The following is a 19,171-nucleotide window of genomic DNA, read 5'->3' as shown; positions in this document are numbered from 1 at the left end:
CTCCAAATCGGCTGCACTAACTTGCATTCCCAACATTTGCAACAGTGTAAGAGGGTTCCCCTTTCTCCACATCCTTTCTGACACACGTTGTTTCCTGTCTTGCTAATTTTGGCCATTCTAACTGGTGTTAGGTGGTATCTCAATGTTGTTTTAATTTGAATCTCCCTGATGGCTAGTGATGATGAACATTTTTTCATGTGTCTGATAGCCATTTGTATGTCTTCGTTGGAGAAGTGTCTGTTCATATCTTCTGCCCATTTTTTGATAGAGCATCCAACTCTTGATTTCAGCTCAGGTCTTGATCTCTTAGGCTCTGCGCCTAATGCTTAAAAAAAAAAAAATGTAAATTTAACCTGAATTATGTGATGCTGGCTTCATTTGGAGAAATAATATAGGAGCAACCACATTGTCTATTACTGTTGTGTGCCTTAATTCTAGTATAGAATAGAGGGAATTTATTGTATAGATTATAGCTAGAGGGAATCATTGCACAGGTTAAAAATCAGAAAAATAAAAATGTTATAAAGGATTTATAGAGGATTTATCTTTGGGCCACACCTATTCTTAACCTTGTTCTTTGGGTCTTAAAGTTTATCTTCCTTTCTGCTTCCTAAGAGGTAGAGCAAGAGATCAGAAGAGTAGGCTTTGATTTTCATGTGTACCCTATGAATCGTAAATATACAAAGGAAAATACATTTGGGCAAATAATTGTTAAATCCCCACTCAATGTTAAGGCTAAAACTGTAAATATATTTTACAAAGTTTGAATAAATTCATAGATAGTAGTTCTATAAAAAATTAGAGCTTTTGAGGTTGAAGTACAATCATGTCTCACTGTGTCTTACTGTGAAACTACTATGAAGCAGCTTATTTTAAAAATTTGTTGTTGAAGTATAGTTGACATATAGTGATATATTAATTTCAGATGTACAGCACAGTAATTCAACAATTCTATACATTTGATGCTACTTTAAGAGACTCAGGGTATACTAATACACTTCATTAACACAGAATTTTAAATATTTTAATGTTTTCCTGGGGCATTTTGAGTATTACCTTGATGGCATTATAATCACTTTAAAATTTAATTCTGAAATATTTTATATTAATAATAGATGAAAACGAACGAGAAGAAACTAGGCAAGTATATTTGGATCTAAATAATAATATTGAGGTAAGTGTTAGTAAAAAGTTAAATATTTTAAACAGAGGCATTTCTTTTTTTTTAATTTGAATGCAATTAGCCAACATATAGTACATCATTAGTTTCACATGTAGTGTTTAACAATCCATTGGTTGTGTATAATAGAGGCATTTCTAAGCAGAGTAGAGTGATAATTCTTGATAAAGGGATTATTATTTATTTGTTGACATATGATTATATCCAGTAAGATTCTTAGGGTTCTATAGTTATTTAGTAGCTTTTGAATTTACACGTTAGTGATACCAATTTAATTTATCAAGTATTAACTCTGTGTCAGAGACTAGCATATTGTGACACATACCCATTAATTTGAAACATACAAAATTCCTGGTTCCTGCTTACCTTTCTTATTCCATCACCTTTGTTTTCCACTTTGCTTCTCTGCTATAGTTTTCCTTTTTTGTGTTTCTGAAACTTTCTAGGCTCTTTCTGATCTTGGTTCTTTGATTTTGTTCTGTCTAGCACTTTTGTGTCAAGATTTAATGCAAATTCTCTCTTTTTTTTTAAATCTCCTTTACTACTTTATCTAAAATACATTTCCATTCAATTATTTTCTGTCTCCTCAACTCATTTAGTTTTTCTGAAGAGCACTTGAAACTACATGACATTTATTTGATATATATGTGTATGTGTAAGTATTCTTTCTTACCCTGGAATATTAGTTAGTTCCAGTAGGGTAAGGACTTTGTCTTAATCTCAAGTGTCTAAAACAGCGGTTGGCACATAATAGATAAGCAGTAACTATTTATTGAACAAATAAATGAATTCATACAATTTTGCAAATCAAGATTTGTTGAATACCGAATGAACTCATGCTGCCAGATGATGGAAGTGTAATTTGGACTCTACTGGGGAGGGAACTCAGAGAGGTTACACTTTAGTGGAGGAAGACAGAAATTAAATAAGCAAAAAAATAAAATGATAGATTCTGTTAAGAGCTATTAAGTAAATAACTAGAATAGCAACAATCATTTTGCTGTTGTTTGGTATTATATAATTTAAGCTTTTGGCATGCAAATATAATAGGCACTCAGTGGGTTTTTAGTAATTATTATAAGTTATAGGGATTTCATTATTCAAAGTTGAATGGTTTTAAATTTAATGATCATGAGACAAATTTATTATTTTCATAGTTGGAAGAACCTATTTAAAAAATATAAGTATGATTCTTAAAAGTTAAACTTTATGTTTCAGAAAATGATAATAGCTTTTGAGGAACTTCGTGTGCAAGCTGAGAATTCCAGATTGGAAATGCATTTTAAATGTACGGATCTTATTTAATTTTTATATTACTCTACTGATGTTTATATTTTTAGATTCTTTTTTAAAACTTATTTTTTAATTAACATATAATGTATTATTTGTTTCAGGGGTACAGGTCTGTGATTCATCAGTCTTACACATTTCACAGCACTCATCATACCATATACCCTCCCCAATGTCCATCACCCATCCATCCCATTCCTCCAATCCCCCTCCCCTCCAGCAACCCTCAGTTTGTTTCCTGAGATTAAGAGTTTCTTATGGTTTGTCTCCCTCTCTGATTTCATCTTGTTTCATTTTCCCCTCCCTTCCCCTGTGATCCTTTGTCTTATTTCTCAAATTCCTCATATCAGTGAGATCATAATGATAATTGACTTTCTCTGATTGACTTATTTCACTTAGCATAATACCCTCTAGTTCCATTCATGTCATCACAAATGGCAAGATTGTCTTTTTGATGGTTGCATAGTATTCCATTGGTGTGTGTGCGTGTGTGTGTGTGTGTGTACGCCACATATTTATCCATTCATCTGCTGATGGGGATTTATTAGGTTCTTTTAATGTTTTCACAGCTTCAGTTTGATGCCCAACTCTTTCAAATTTTGTATTCTTTGTGGTTTTGTAAGCCCCTCAAAATCTTGTGGAATGTGGAAGGTAATTGATATATATTGAAAATACCCTTTTGGCTTCAAAGCTATATTTTCCCTGAAATCAAACTTATTATGATTTGTACTTTATTTTTTAGAAGTGTGATTTGGTCTTATTTTTACATTTTTTGGTAAAGTTTCATGTCAAAGTAAATTGACACTTGAATGACATGGGTTTGAACAGTGCAGGTCCACTTATATTTGGATTTTTTTCAATAAATCGCAGTACTTTAAATGTATTTTCTTTATGATTTTCTTAATACTTTGTTTTTTCTGGGGCACCTGGGTGGCTCAGTGGGTTAAAGCCTCTGCCTTTGGCTCAGGTCATGATCCCAGGATCCTGGAATCAAGCCCCACATCAGGCTCTCTGCTCAGTGGGGAGCCTGCTTCCCTTCCTCTCTCTCTGCCTGCCTCTCTGCCTACTTGTGATCTCTGTCTGTCAAATAAATAACTAAAAATCTTAAAAAAAAACTTTCTTTTTTCTAACTTTATTGTAAGAGTATAGCTTATAATACGTATGACGTTCAAAATGTGTGTTAAGCAACTTTATGTTACAGGTAAGACTTCTGGTTTACAGTAGGCTATTAGTTTAGTTTTGGGGGGAGTCACAAGTTGCACGTGAATTTTCAGCTATGGTAGGGGTCAGCACCTGTAATGTTTAAGGGTCAGCTATATATATATATAAATATACATTTAAAATGCATTATTTCAGATTAGCGTGTTATAAAGAATAAACTCTTATATATGTACTATTGTAAAAAGTATAGAATTTTATTGTTATACTTTGATGTTTTAAAAACACTACTCAAAAGAAAGTTAGTAGCAAGAAAATAGCAGTTAAGCTTGTTAGAAACCTTTGAGGCTTAGTATCTAGATAAATAAGGAGGTGAAATAGAATACCAGAAGCTTTAAATTTTGTTGCTATATAATTATATTAAATTATTAAAGTATAGCTGCTTTATTTTTAAAGTAAAAGAAGATTATGAAAAAATCCAGCACCTTGAAGAGGAATACAAGAAGGAAGTAAATGATAAGGAAAAGCAGGTATTTTTTAAAAATCAGCTTTGTATTTTTTATATTCACTAACTCATAAAATACTTAAAATTTCAAAAGAAATCTACTTGCTGACCGCATGATAAATTTCTATAAGAGAATTTTAATAGTCTACATATCAAATATTTAGCCTTTTGCCTAGCAGGATTAATTTCCACAGATTCAAACAAGCATGCCCTGAATACCAGCATTTAAAAAAAAAATCAATGAATTTTCTACAGTATTTAAATAGGACATTGTTGCAAAAATAATTAAGAACTTTTGTTCAGATAAAAACCTTATTAAATGTAAAGATGATGATCATTGACCACTTAATCCACATTTTGCAGTCTATTTTGAAATGCACTTACTATTCATGACACCATAGATGGGGAACTAAAATGTTCTTTCGCTTCTATTTGTCATATAGTGGAAAATTTGAAAATAATGAGTGTGTTCTTTGATACTCACAAGAATACCAGGTTATTACTGTGACAAATTTATCAGTTTGAAGTCCTGTGCTTTCCAATGGATAACGATTCATAGAAAGGAATCCTCCTCTATTTCCCCCCTATTTTTTCAGAGTTTTTTGTCTTTGATTTGGCACAGGATACTTTGTAATGATAGATAACAAGATTGTCTACTTAAAAAGTTAATTGAAAGTACAGAGAAGATAGTTTTCTTTAAGTTCTGGTTAAATTTATATGTTATGTTTGGATCTTTTGAATAAGTTAACAGTTTTCTATATTTTAGCTGAAATTTTAAACTAGTTTCTGAAAGAAGGTGTTTTTAAAAGTTAAAATTGTGTGTATTATAAAGAACACAAAAGTAGAGGGAAGTGCTAAAAAACTTGTTGGATTCTGGGTGCATGGGCAGATGAAAATAAGGCAGTGAGGTCTTTCTACCATCTTTTTTTTTTTTTTAATTTATTTGTCAGAGAGAGAGCACAAGCAGGCAGAGGCAGAGAGAGAAGCAGGCTCCCTGTTGAGCAAGGAGCCCGACGTGGGACTCGATCCCAGGACCCTGGGATCATGACCTGAGCCGAAGGCAGCGGCTTAACCAACTGAGCCACCCAGGCCTCCCTCTTTCTACCATCTTGAATCTGGAAGTCTTCAGCTTGTCTTTTTGTCTTTTACCCTTTTCTTCACATGGATTCTATATTCTTCTTCTTTTTTTAAAAAAAGATTTTATTTATTTATTTGACAGAGGGAGACACAGAGAGGGAACACAAGCAGGGGGAGTAGGAGAGGGAGAAGGCTTCATGCTTAACAGGGAGCGTGATGCAGGGCTCCGTCCTAGGACCCAGGGATCATGCCCTGAGCTGAAGGAAGATGCTTAACAACTGAGCCACCTACCCTTGGACTCTATATTCTAATCATCTGAATATTTTCACTTCTCTAAATGTGGCATGATCTCTTGATCCTTTGTGTTCTTACACAAGTTAGAATGTTCATTTTTCTGGGTTTGCCTGATTAATTTCTACTTGGCTATCAAGACTCAATTTAGTACTCTGAGAAGGATTAATTTTTTATTACATCCCCTAAGACCGAGGTAATTGTTTTCCTGATTCGTATAATATTTTTGTCCTATAACTAATAATATTCAAGTATAGTTGTTTGTCTCCTGGTCTAGGTTCTGAGGTTATTTTTTGTTGTTGTTGTTTTATTTAAGCTTATAAACATGACTTTTAAACATAAAATTAAAGCTATTCATCATAATTTGCTATACTACGACATTAAATTAATTACTTCAGAGCATAAGTTAAATGGTTTAAAGTAAGCCTGTAATATAACTTAAAAAACACTTTCCTATCTCATACATGCAAATTAACTTCTCCACATAAATGTCTCTCCACTGTAAGTTACCCTTCTCCTGAAGTCACTTCTCTGAAGCTTATCATAGTCCAAAGAGAATGGACTTACATTCTCCAAAGAGAATGGACAAGAGTGTAACCAGGACTGATATATGTATTAAAAAAAATATGGCACAGAAGGGAATACAGTTCTACAAGTGCAGACCCTCTTCAAGTAACAGTTGAGACAATAGAATAAATGCAGAGGCATCATGATGAATCCCACTTAATTACAGACCAACACTTCTCTACAAATTAAGTTCTTTGATCGTCAATTAAAGACAGATTTTAACTTCATAGCTCAACAATTAAGGGTCGTATACTGAAGTCAATACACACACCTAACATTTCAGTTTGAGCTGTTTCATATACATAGAGCTGAAATCTGTTACAAGGTATGGCCTAACAAATGTTAGTGAGATTTTTTTAAAAAATAGTTTTTACAAGTATTAAACTTTTCTTGCACATTAAAGTCCTCATATACAGGGCAAAGTCAGAACTTTTATATTTGAATTTATTCTTCATTTAACTTTTAAAACACTACTATGGTTGAATATTAAAAACAATAGCAAGTAGTGAGCTATGATTATAGTCCATCACTCATTCACTACAGCATGAAAATGCCAGCAGTGTTATTCACTGGCCCCATTAAGAGGTCCAATACTGAACACCACCCCTATGATGATGTTCGCTATCCTCATATGCATCCCCATTGTAATGGCACTGTCTCTCCTGATTTGGATCTAAATCCAGCAGTTCTACCTGGTCCGTTTCATCAGTCTCTTCTACTTCCTTCTTCTCAAGTAGGAGTTTTTCTAGCAAAGAGAGAAAGGCATTCTCAGGAAATTTTACCTTAAATTTTTGATTAGGCAACTCTTCTCATATGGTCTATGATAAATTGGCATGCCTTCATTTAGCACACACTTGATAGCTCCATACCTGACAATCTGACCTGGATGAGAGGTGATGATGATGGTTTGGTTATCAAAAATAGATACTGGCTTTGGAAAGCCACAGGGTGCTTCAACCAGCTATATATCCATGCACATGAAAAGGTCTTCTTTGTGAGTAAAAGCAATGTGGTCCTTCTGACCTAAAACAATAATAATATCTCCTTGTTCGAGTCCTGGTTCTTGGTGTCCTCTACCATGGAATGTTATCTTGCCATCTTTCAAATCTTTGTCAGTGTGAACTTCTAGAATCTTTCTCAAACTATCTTCCTTCCATTGCAGCTTTCACATCTGTCTTTAGGACTGATCTGTTACCCATGGCCCTTGCACTCCATGCATACAGATTGAATTTGCTGAACCATTCCAGGTCCTATGTGATAAATTGTTATTATTATTTGCTTTCCAGTACCTCCACAATTGGGACAACATTCTACTCTTTTTCTTACCACTTCAGCTTTCACATTTGTTACAAATCACATTCTTTTGCAGAGCTAGTTTTCTTGTTGCACCATTATATAAATCTTCTAAGATTACTGAGAGCAGATGTACAGTATTTTTACCTCTTCTTTCTCTCTGCAGTCTTCCTCCTCCAAAAATCATATCAAAGATGTCCAAAACCACCACCAGCTCCACCTTCTTTAACTGTATGCTCTTCTCCTTTGTCATATACTTCCCTTTTCTTTGCTTCAGAGAGTTCTTCATAAGCTTGAGAAATCTATTTAAACTTTTTCCCTTCCTTTGGATTCTTCTTAGGGTGGTACTTCAAGACCAGTTTCCTGTAAGCCTTTTTTAGTTCTTGGTTGGCATTGGGTTTCACCCACAAAACATCATAGTAAGTTGTTTCTTTCACCATTTTCTAAAGCCAGTGAGCATATTGAGGTCAGTGAGGAGGAGCGGGAAGGAGTGCATTGGTGGACAAAGCTCAGGCAGCTGCTGCTCCTCCGCTTCCCGCCTAATGTTCCGCAACATTCCCTAGGCTCTGTGTTTCTTTAAGTTAAGTTTCCTCATCTCTGTATATTCAATACTTACTTTGGTTTGTGGAACAGAGGAGGTGTTCCATAATATTTATGGAATAAATGAAACAATACATTTTATTATATATCTTCTTTTTTAAAAATTTATTTATTTTTTCAGCATAACAGTATTTATTGTTTTTGCACAACACCCAGTGCTCCATGCAATACGTGCCCTCCCTATTACCCACCACCTGGTTCCCCAACCTCCCACCCCCCCCGCCCCTTCAAAACCCTCAGGTTCTTTTTCAGAGTCCATAGTCTCTCATGGTTCACCTCCCCTTCCAATTTCCCTCAACTTCCTTCTCCTCTCCATCTCCCAATATCCTCCATGTCATTTGTTATGCTCCACAAATAAGTGAAACCATGTGATACTTGACTCTCTCTGCTTGACTTATTTCACTCAGCATAATCTCTTCCAGTCCCGTCCATGTTGCTACAAAAGTTGGGTATTCATCCTTTCTGATGGAGGCATAATACTCCATTGTGTATATGGACCACATCTTCCTTATCCATTCATCCGTTGAAGGGCATCTTGGTTCTTTCCACAGTTTGGCGACCGTGGCCATTGCTGCTATAAACATTGGGGTACAGATGGCCCTTCTTTTCACTACATCTGTATCTTTGGGGTAAATACCCAGTAGTGCAATTGCAGGGTCATAGGGAAGCTCTATTTTTAATTTCTTGAGGAATCTCCACACTGTTCTCCAAAGCGGCTGCACCAACTTGCATTCCCACGAACAGTGTAAGAGGGTTCCCCTTTCCCCACATCCTCTCCAACACATGTTGTTTTTTATATATCTTCTAAGTTCTAACTTAAAATGAACCTTATAATATTGGGTAGATCAATTAGTTTAAACATTTTTTGAATGAACATTGTGCAAGCATATACTAAATGCCCTTGCACAATTAGCTGAAAAGCACAGAAACAAGTACATAAAATAATCATAGGTGGTGGTAATTGCTCATATGTCATGTGTAATTTCTCATATCTCTAATGTATTACTTAAATGTTTCATTTTAGGTATCACTGCTATTGCTCCAAAATACTGAGAAAGAAAATAAAATGAAAGATTTAATATTTCTGCTACAGGAATCCAGAGATAAAGTTAATCAATTAGAGGAAAAGACAAGTAAGAATTTACATAAGAAAATACAATAATGTCTCTTATGTATTACTCTTATTATATTTTAAATTATGGCTTTCTTTGTAGTTTTGTTGTAATGTTTTCCAGTGCTGTAATTCTCAACCTGGTTTGGATCAGTTGGAGAAGGGGTGTAATAGCGTCACTTGGGGAACTTTTTCATTGTACATGTGCTCTTCTTTTCACTTTTCCATACTCTGCCCTTCAGAATTTCAACAAAACACTCCAAGAAAACAAGGATCTGTTTTTCTTTTTGTTTACTGATGCATTCCAAGTGCCTAGAACAGTACATGGCACACAGGACACTCAACTATTTCATGAGTGAATGAATACACTGGGAACACTATAGAGTAAGTGAGTGTTCCTGGAGCAAGACATTTGGAAAGGCATTAGGGAAAACTGCTTGTTGAACTAAACCTTTGATGATTAAAGCTTTAATAACAGTGAATTAGAAGGGAGAATGTAGGCAGAAGAAATGCCTTGTGCAAGCCCTAGAACTGTCAAAGTTTCTTTTGAAACACTGATTGGTATGTCTTTGTTGGAGAACTCAGTAGGTGAGACTGGAAAAGAATGGATCAGATTATGAAGAACCTTGAATGTCAATTAAGACTATCTTACTGAGTATTTTTTAAACTTGTTTAAGGCACTTCGAAGGTGTAATATACTTTTGAAACACTGTGCACCTTTCAGAGCATCATATGGATTTTGTGATACTTGTTACTTTTCTCTTAAAAACATCCTCTTTTGCATGTTTTATCTAGTTCCTGTGAAACTTTGCTCATTTGATCTTACAATTATTAATATATCCTATGTTCTAGACATCACAAAATGAACTTCCCTACATTTTCCATTCTTTCTGTGTCCCCATCATAATTTCACTACTTCCTCTATGCAAAAGGAGGAGCCTCTTACCTCGAATCCAAATATTTTGCCTGAATTCCACTGAGATCCTTATTCTTTTTTTTTTTAATTTTAAAATAAACATATAATGTGTTTTTGTCCCCAGGGGTACAGGTCTGTGACTCACCAGGTTTACACATTTCACAGTACTCATCATAGCACAAACCCTCCCCAATGTCCATATCCCCACCACCCTATCCCGTCCCCACTACCCTCAGCAACCCTCAGTCTGTTTTTTGAGATTGAGTCTTTTATGGTTTGTCTCCCTCCTGATCCCATCTTCTTTCATTTTTTCTTTTCTTGCCCCCCCAAGTCCCCCATGTTGCATCTCCACTTCCTCATATCAGGGAGATCATATGATAGTTGTCTTTCTCTGATTGACTTATTTCACTAAGCATGATACCCTCTAGTTCATCCACGTCGTTGCAAATGGCAAGATTTCATTTCTTTTGATGGCTGCATAGTATTCCATTGTGTATATATACCACCTCTTCTTTATCCATTCATCTGTTGATGGACATCTATGTTCTTAACAGAGTTTGGCTATTGTGGACATAGCTGCCATAAACATTCGGGTGCACATGCCCCTTCGGAGCACCACATTTGTATCTTTAGGATATATACCCAGCAGTGCAATCGCTGGGTCATAGGGTAGCTCTATTTTCAGTTTTTTGAGGAACCTCCACACTGTTTTCCAGAGTGGCTGCACCAGCCTGCATTCCCACCAGAAGTGTAGGAGAGTTCCTCTTTCTCTGCATCCTTGCCAGCATCTGTCATTTCCTGACTTGTTAATTTTAGCCATTCTGACTGGTGTGAGGTGGTATCTCATTGTGGTTTTGATTTGTATTTCCCTGATGCCGAGAGATGTGGAGCATTTTTTCATGTGTCTGTTGGCCATCTGGATGTCTTCTTTGCAGAAATGTCTATAATGCCCATTTCTTGATTGGATTATTTGTTCTTTGGGTGTTGAGTTTGCTAAGCTCTTTATAGATTTTGGATACTAGCCGTTTATCTGATATGTTGTTTGCAAATATCTTTTCCCATTCTGTCAGTTGTCTTTTGGTTTTGTTGTCTTTTGTTTCCTTTGCTGTGCAAAAGCTTTTGATCTTGATGAAATTCCAATAGTTCATTTTTGCCCTTGCTTCCCTTGCCTTTGGCAGTGTTCCTAGGAAGAAGTTGCTGCGGCTGAGGTTGCTGCCTGTGTTCTCCTCAAGGATTTTGATGGATTCCTTTTTCACATTGAGGTGTTTCATCCATTTTGAGTCTATTTTTGTGTGTGGTATAAGGAAGTGGTCCAATTTCATTTTTCTGCATGTGGCTGTCCAATTTTCCCAGCACAATTTGTTGAAGAGACTGGCTTTTTTCCATTGGACATTCTTTCCTGCTTTGTCGAAGTTTAGTTGACCATAGAGTTGAGGGTCTATTTCTGGGCTCTCTATTCTGTTCCATTGATCTATGGTCTATTTTTGTGCCAGTACCATACTGTCTTGATGATGACGGCTTTGTAATAGAGCTTGAAGTCTGGAATTGTGATGCCACCAACTTTTGGCTTTCTTTTTCAATATTCCTTTGGCTATTCGAGGTCTTTAATGGTTCCATATAAATTTTAAGATTATTTGTTCTCTTTCTTTGAAAAAAATGGATGGGATTTTGGTAGGGACTGCATTAAATGTGTAGATTTCTTTAGGTAGAATAGACATTTTCACAATATTTGCTCTTCCAATCCATGGAGCTCCTTATTCTTAAGAATGGCTTAACCATTAGTCATCTGTGACTAAGGGTGTCTTGCAGGCAGGGACTGTGTCCATTAAATATCTATGTAACTCAATGTCTAGCATATAGCTATGTACCTAGTAGTCAAGTAGGTATTAGGAAGAATGGATATTTAATCTTATCGTATAAAACTGGAAGTAATTTACTGGCAGTAAGTAACCAATTCTGTGAGATTCTGCAGAATCATAAGCACTGAAATGTATTCATTTAAGTTACATTTATGTTACATTTAAGTTGTATTCATTTATTATGTCCTATATGTATCTCTTATTCTTTTTTTCTCTTTCATTTTGGAGATCTATTGACCTGTTTCATAATCCTGCCTTCTTCTGTGTCTAATTTGCTTTTATTTATTTAGTTTTTTGTATTATGTTCAGTTAGCCACTGTATAGTACATAATTAGTTTTTGATGTTGTGTTCAGTGATTCATTAGTTAAGTAAAACACCTAGTGCTCATCATAACATGTGCCCTTCTCAGTACCAATCACCCTGTTATCCACATCCCCCAACCAGTGAAACCCTCAGGTTGTTTTCTGGGGTCCATAGTCTCTCATAGTTAATCTCCCTCTCTGATTTCTCCCGTTTGGATTTCCCTCCCTTCTTCTTTGGTCCCTTGTGCTACTGCTTATGTTCCATATGTGAGTGAAACCATATAATTGTCTTTCTGTACTTGACTTACTTCACTTAACATAATTCCCTCCAGTTCCATCCATGTTGATGCAAATGGTGGATGTTCATTGTTTCTGATAGCTGAATAATATTCCATTGTATATATGTACCACATCTTCTTTGTCTAATTTGCTTTTAAACTCATCTACAGAATTCTTTATTTTGGATTAATCATATTTTTTTCCTTCTAAAAGAGTCATTTTATTATTATTTCAAATTCCAATTCTCTGGTTAAATTCTGTCTTGCTGTACATACTGTATGTTTCTATTTTTATTTTTTACTAAAGTATAATTAATATGCAGTATTATATTTCATATGTACAATGTAATGATTCAATAATTCTATACATTACTCAATATTCACCGTAAGTGTAGTCCCCAAACGTTACTACAATATAATTGACTATATTTTCTAAGCTATTCTTTTCATCTCCATGATTTACTTTTTTTTTTTTTCCCCCCAGTTGACCCACTTTATTAGAAGGTTGGTAAAAAGGTTTTTTGAATGCCATCTGCACTTGAGAGATAAAGTAAAATAAACATTGCAGATCTACAATTATCCCAGTTTTATAAAATATTTTCTAACTGCATACAGACATACAGATACACAAAAGTGCCATTAATGCTCACTGAATTTTAACAGACTTAGGGGATTGTGTGATTTTAAGTGATTTTCCTGCTTTCGGCCAATTCTGACTCACCTTTTTTTCTTATAACTAGACATGTGTCACTTAAATAAGTCATTACTCTGAAAAATTTTTTAAGAAGCAGGTCAAGCATTTCTGTCCAACGTTGGAGGAAGGTTAAGTGCAAACCCAGTGAAAAACATGGAAATTTAAAAAATCCAGTACAAGTAACTGAATTTCAAAATTAGGAAACAATATGTTTACTAAAGATCGTTTAACCATATTGTCTTTTGATATAGTTATAATGAGAAAAAACTTTTCTGGCAATTTCCATTTATAAACTCAAATCTGCATTTTTCCCAGGAAACAAACATTGTTTTGTTTTAGAGGCATTTTATTTAGACAACTAAAACAATTAGATGTTCAGAAGCATGATTTACTTATTTTATAAATGGAAGTTTGTACTTCTTAATCACCTTTATTTTACCCATCTCCCTTCACCCACCTTCCCTCTAGCAGTCATTGAGTTTGTTATCTGTATTTAACAGTCTGTTTTTTGTTTGTTTTGCTTTTTGGATTCCACATATATATGTGAAATTGTGTGGTATTTATCTTTCTGTGTCTCACTGTATTTCATTTAGTATACTACCCTCTAGTTTCATCCATGTTGTCAAACATGGCAAGATCTCATTCTTTTTTGTATGGCTGAGTAATATTCCATTATATATGTGTGTGTGTGTGTGTGTGTGTGTGTGTGTGTGTGTGTGTGTGTACCATATCCGCTTTATCCATTCATATATTGATGGTCACTTGGGTTAATTCCATATCTTGGCTATTGTAAACAATGCTGCAACAAACAGGGATACATATATCTTTTTGAATTAGTCTTTTTGTTTTCTTTGAGTATATATCCAGAAGTGGAATTGCTGGATTTTATGGTAATGCTATCTTTAATTTTTGATGGAATATTTATACTGTTTTCCACAGTGGTTGCACCAATTTACATTCTTGGCAACAGTGCATGAGAGTTCCCTTTTCTCCACGTCCTTGCCAACACTTGTTATTTGTTGTCTTTTTGGTTCTAGCCATTCTCTGACAGGTGTGAGGTGAAACCTCGTTGTGGTTTTTGATTTGCATTTTCCTGATGATTAGTGATGTTGAGCATCTTTTCGAGTGTCTGTTGGTCATCTGTATGTCTTTTTCAGAAAAATGTGTATTCAGGTCTTGTGCTCATTTTTAAAAAAGATTTTATTTATTTATTTGAGAGAATGAGTAGGGGGAGGAGGAGCACAGGGGGAGGGAGAAGGAGAGGGAAAGAATCTGAAGCAGACTCCACATTGGGCACTGAACCCAACTTGGATCTCAATCTCAGGATCCTGAGATCATGATCTGAGCTGAAACTAATAGTCAGATGCTTAATTGACTGAGCCACCCAGGTGCCCCAGGTCCTCTGCTCATTTTTTAATTGGATTATTTTTTTTCCATGTTGAGCTGTGTAAGTTCTATTATATTTTAGATATTAACCCCTTACTGGACATGTCATTGGCAGGTATTGTCTCCCATTCAGTAGGTTGCCTTTTTGTTTTATTGATTGTTTCCTTTGCTGTGAAAAACCTTTTTATTTGGGTGTAGTTCCAATAGTTTAGTTTTGCTTTCGCTTCCCTTGCCTAAGGAGATATATGCATAAATATGTTGCTGAGATGATGTGGATGGAACTAGAGGGTATTATGCCAAGTGAAATAAGTCAGTCAGAGAAAGACAAGTACCATATGATTTCATGCATACATGGAATTTAAGAAATAAAACAGATGAACATAAGGGAAGGGAAGGAAAAATAAGATGAAAATTGAGAGGGAAGCAAACCATAAGATGCTGAACTCTAGGAAACAAACTGAGGGTTCCTGGAGGGGAGGGGTGGGATGGGAGAAGGCATGGGCGTTAGGGAGGTCACTTGATGTATTGAGCACTGGGTGTTATATGCAACTGATGGATCACTAAATTCTACCTTTGAAACTAATTAAACAAAAATTAAAAATTAAAAAAAATACGTTGCTGAGGACAATGCCCAAGACGTTACTGCCTGTGTTTTTACGTAGGAATTTTATGGTTTCAAGTCTCACATTTAGGTCTTTAATCCATTTGAGTCTATTTCTGTGTATGGTGTAAGAAAGTTGTATAATTTCATTCTTTTAAATGTTGCTGTTCATTTTTTCCAGAACTGTTTATTGAAGAAAATTTTCCCATTATTCTTGTCTCCTTTGGTGTAGGTTGATTATATGTGTGTGGGTTTATTTCTGGGCTCTTATGTTCCATTGATCTATGTGTCTGTTTTTATGCCAGTACCATACTATTTTGATTACTACAGTTTTGTAGTGTATCTTGAGATCTGGGATTGTGATACCTCCAGCTTTGTTGTTCTTTTTCAAGATTGCTTTGGCTCTTCAGGGTCTTTCGTAGTTTCATTCAAATTTTAGAATTGCTTGTTCTGGTTCTGTTAAAAATACTATTGGTATTTTAATAGGGATTACACTGAATATACAGATAGCTTGGGGTAGCATGGATGTTTTAATAATATTAATTCTTTTAGTCCAGGAGCATGGAATGTCTTTTGTTTGTATCCTCTTCTGTTTCTTTCATCAATGTCTTATAGTTTTTGGAGTACAGGTCTTTCACCTCCTTCTCCTTGGTTATTCTTTGGTATTTTTTTCTTTTTGGTGCAATTGTAAATAGGTTTGCTTTCTTAATTCTCTTTCTGCTACTTTATTAGTAGTGTATGGAAATGCAGCAGATTTCTGTATATTTTTTATCCTGTGTCCTTACTGAATTAATGTATCCATTCTGGTAGTTTTTTGGTGAAGTCTTCAGGATTTTTCTGTCTATGTATCATGTCATCTGCAAATAGTGAAAGTTTCACTTCTTTCTGACCAATTCGGATGCTTTGTATTTCTTTTTATTGTTTGCTTGCTCTGGCTAGGACTTCTAGGACTATGTTGAATAAATGTAGTGAGTGGACATACTTGTCTTGTTTCTGATCTTAGAGGAAAAGTTTTCAGGTTTTCACCTTTGAGTATGATGTTTGCTGTGGATTTTTCATATATGGCCTTTATGATGTTGAGATATGTTCCTTCTAAACATACTTTGTTGAGGGTTTTTATCATAAATGGCTGTTGTACTTTGTCAAATGCTTTTTCTGCATCTACAGAAGTGGTGATACAGTTTTTATCCTTTCTCTTGTTGATGTGGTATAATCATGTTGATTTATTTGCAAATATTGAAACCACCCCTGCATACCAAGAATAAATCCCACTTGATCAGTGTGAATGATTTTTTAAATGTATTGTTGGATTTGGTTTGCAATATTTTGTTGAGCATTTTTACATCTATGTTCATCAGTTATCTTTTTTTTGTGTGTGGTATCTTTATTAGGTTTTATTATCAGGGTAATGCTAGTCTCATAGAAAGAATTTGGAAATTTTCCTTTTCTATTTTTGGAATGGTTTGAGAATGCGTATTAACTGGTCTTTAAATGTTTGGCAGATTAACCTGTGAAGCTGGACTTTTGTTTGTTGAGAGTTTTTTGATTACTGATTGAATTTCATCACTAATATTCAGTATGTTCAAAATTTCTATTTCTTCCTGATTAAGTTTGTGAAGATTTTTTAAAAATAATTTATTAGTATCTTTTAGGTTGTCCAATTTGTTGGCATATAATTTTTCATAATATTCTCTTATAATCTATTGTAGTGCCTGGTGTTCATTGTTATTTCTATTCTTTTATTTCTGGTTTTATTTATTTGAGCCCTCTATTTTTTTTTTTCTTGAGGAGTCTGGCTAAAGTTTGTCAATCTCATATCTTTTTTAAAAAAACTAGCTTTTGTTCCATTGACATTTCTATATATATATTTTTAAGATTCTATTTCATTATTTCTGCTTTAGTTTTTATTATATCCTTCTACTGACTATAGGCTTTGTACTTTCTTTCCAGCTCCTTTAGGTGTTAAGCTAGGTTGTTTACTTGAAATTTACTTTTTAAAATATTTATTTTAGGAGAGAGTGCAGGTGTGGGTAGGGCAGAGGAGAGGGAAAGAGAGAATCCAAGCAGACTCTGTATGGGGAGGGGACCTCAACATTGGGCTCAGTCCCACGAACCCTGAGATCATGACTTGAGCTGAAACCAAGATTTGGACTCTCAACTGACTGAGCTAACCACATGCTCTGATTTTGTTTGTTTGTTTCTTGAGGTAGGCTGGTTATACCTATAAACTTACCTCATAGAACTGCTTTTGTTCCAAAGATTTTGGACTGTTGTGTTTTCTTTTCTAAATATATCTCAAATTAACCAAAATATAGTACATCATTAGAGATGTAGAGTTCAGTAATTCATCAGTTGCACAGAACAGCCAGTGCTCATCACATCGTAGACCTTCCTTAATTCCCATCACCCAGTTAGCCCATCCTCTCATCCACCACCCCTCCAGCAATCTTCAGATTCTTCCTCCTAGTTATGAGTGGTCCCCTCATGATTGGTCCCCTCTGATTCCTTCCCATTCCATTTTTCCCATTCTTCCCTTATGATCCTCTGCACTCTTTCTTATATTCTTCATATGAGTGAAACCATATGATAATTGTCTTTCTCTGATTGACATATTTCGTGTAACATAATACCCTCCAGTCCATCCATGTCACTGTAAATGGTAGTATTTCATCCTTTCTGATGGCTTACTAATATTTCATTGTGTGTATATACCACATCTTTTCACATTGATCCATCCACAGACATCTTGGCTCTTTCCACAGTTTGGCTATTGTGGACATTGTTGCTATAAACATTGGGGTGCAGTGCTCCTTTGGATCACTACATTTGTGTCTTTGGGGTAAATACCACTAGTGCAATTTGTGGGTCATAGGGTAGCTCTATTTTTCGCTTCTTGAGGAACCTCCATGCTGTTTTCTGGAGTGATGGTACCAGCTTGTATTTCTACCAACAGTGTAAGAGGATTTCCCTTTTTCCACATCCTTGCAAACATTTGTTTTTTCCTGACTTGTTAATTTTAGTCATTCAGAATGGTGTGAAGTGGTACCTCATTGTGGTTTTAATTTGTATTTCCCTGATGCCAAGTGATGTAGAGTGTTTTTTCATGTGTCTGTTGGCCATTTGTATGTCTTCTTTGGATAAATATCTGTTCTGTCTTCTGTCTATTTCTTTATTGGATTATTTGTGGGTTTTTTTGGGTGTTGAGTTTGATAAGTTCTTTGTAGATCTTGGCTACTAGCCCTTTATAGGATATGTCATTTGCAAATATTTTCTCCCATACGTATGTTGCCTTTTAGTTTTTTTTGATTGTTTCCTTTTGTTTCCCTTTAGGTTAGTCACCATAAAATCCATCGTTAGTATTTTATCACCATAAAATACATCACTAGTTTTTGATGCAGTGTTCCAAGGTTCATTGTTTATGTACAACACCCAGTGCTCCATGCAATATGTGCCCTCCTTAATACCCACCATCAGACTCGCCCATCCCCCCCCAAAACCCTCAGTTTATTTCTCATACCCATAGTCTCTCATGGTTTGTCTCCCCCTCTGATTTCCCCCAATTCACTTTTCCTTTCCTTCTCCTAATGTCCACCATGTTATTTCTTTTGTTCCCCAAGTAAGTGAAACCATATTATAGTTGACTTTCTCTTATTTCACTCAGCATAATCTCCTGCAGTCCTGTCCATGTTGATACAAAAGTTAGGTATTCATCCTTTCTGATGGCTGAGTAATATTCCATTATATATATGGACCACATCTTATTTATCCATTCATCTGTTGAAGTCTTGGGTTTTCCACAGTTTGACTATTGTGGACATTGCTGCTATGACCATTGGGGTACCTATGGCCCTTCTTTTCACTACATCTGTATCTTTGGAGTAAATACCCAGTAGTGCAATTGCAGGGTCATAGGGTAGCTCTATTTTTAATTTTTTGAGGAATCTCCACACTATTTTCCAAAGTGGATGCACCAACTTGCATTCCTACCAACGTGTTAGAGGGTTACCCTTTCTCCACAACCTCTCCAACATTTGTTGTTTCCTGTCTTGTCAGTTTTTGCCG

General features: G+C 35.3%; 1 protein-coding gene and 1 pseudogene across 1 annotated transcript in view; one reads left to right on the top strand and one right to left on the bottom strand.

Moving 5' to 3' along the window:
• Positions 1-19,171, top strand: part of SYCP1 (synaptonemal complex protein 1) — a 145,204-nt gene that overhangs the window by 22,404 nt on the left and 103,629 nt on the right. Inside the window, exons 8-11 of the mRNA XM_045998046.1 lie at positions 1,116-1,174; positions 2,399-2,468; positions 4,085-4,158; positions 8,986-9,094. Coding sequence (XP_045854002.1) covers positions 1,116-1,174; positions 2,399-2,468; positions 4,085-4,158; positions 8,986-9,094 — 312 coding nt within the window. The remainder of the gene's footprint in view (positions 1-1,115; positions 1,175-2,398; positions 2,469-4,084; positions 4,159-8,985; positions 9,095-19,171) is intronic.
• LOC123933796 lies at positions 6,647-7,801 on the bottom strand (annotated as a pseudogene).

The sequence above is a fragment of the Meles meles genome, chromosome 1 (assembly GCF_922984935.1).
Source record: "Meles meles chromosome 1, mMelMel3.1 paternal haplotype, whole genome shotgun sequence".
Lineage (NCBI taxonomy): Eukaryota > Metazoa > Chordata > Mammalia > Carnivora > Mustelidae > Meles > Meles meles.
Note: the sequence above shows the minus strand (reverse complement) of the source record. Positions and strands in the feature narration are given on the sequence as shown.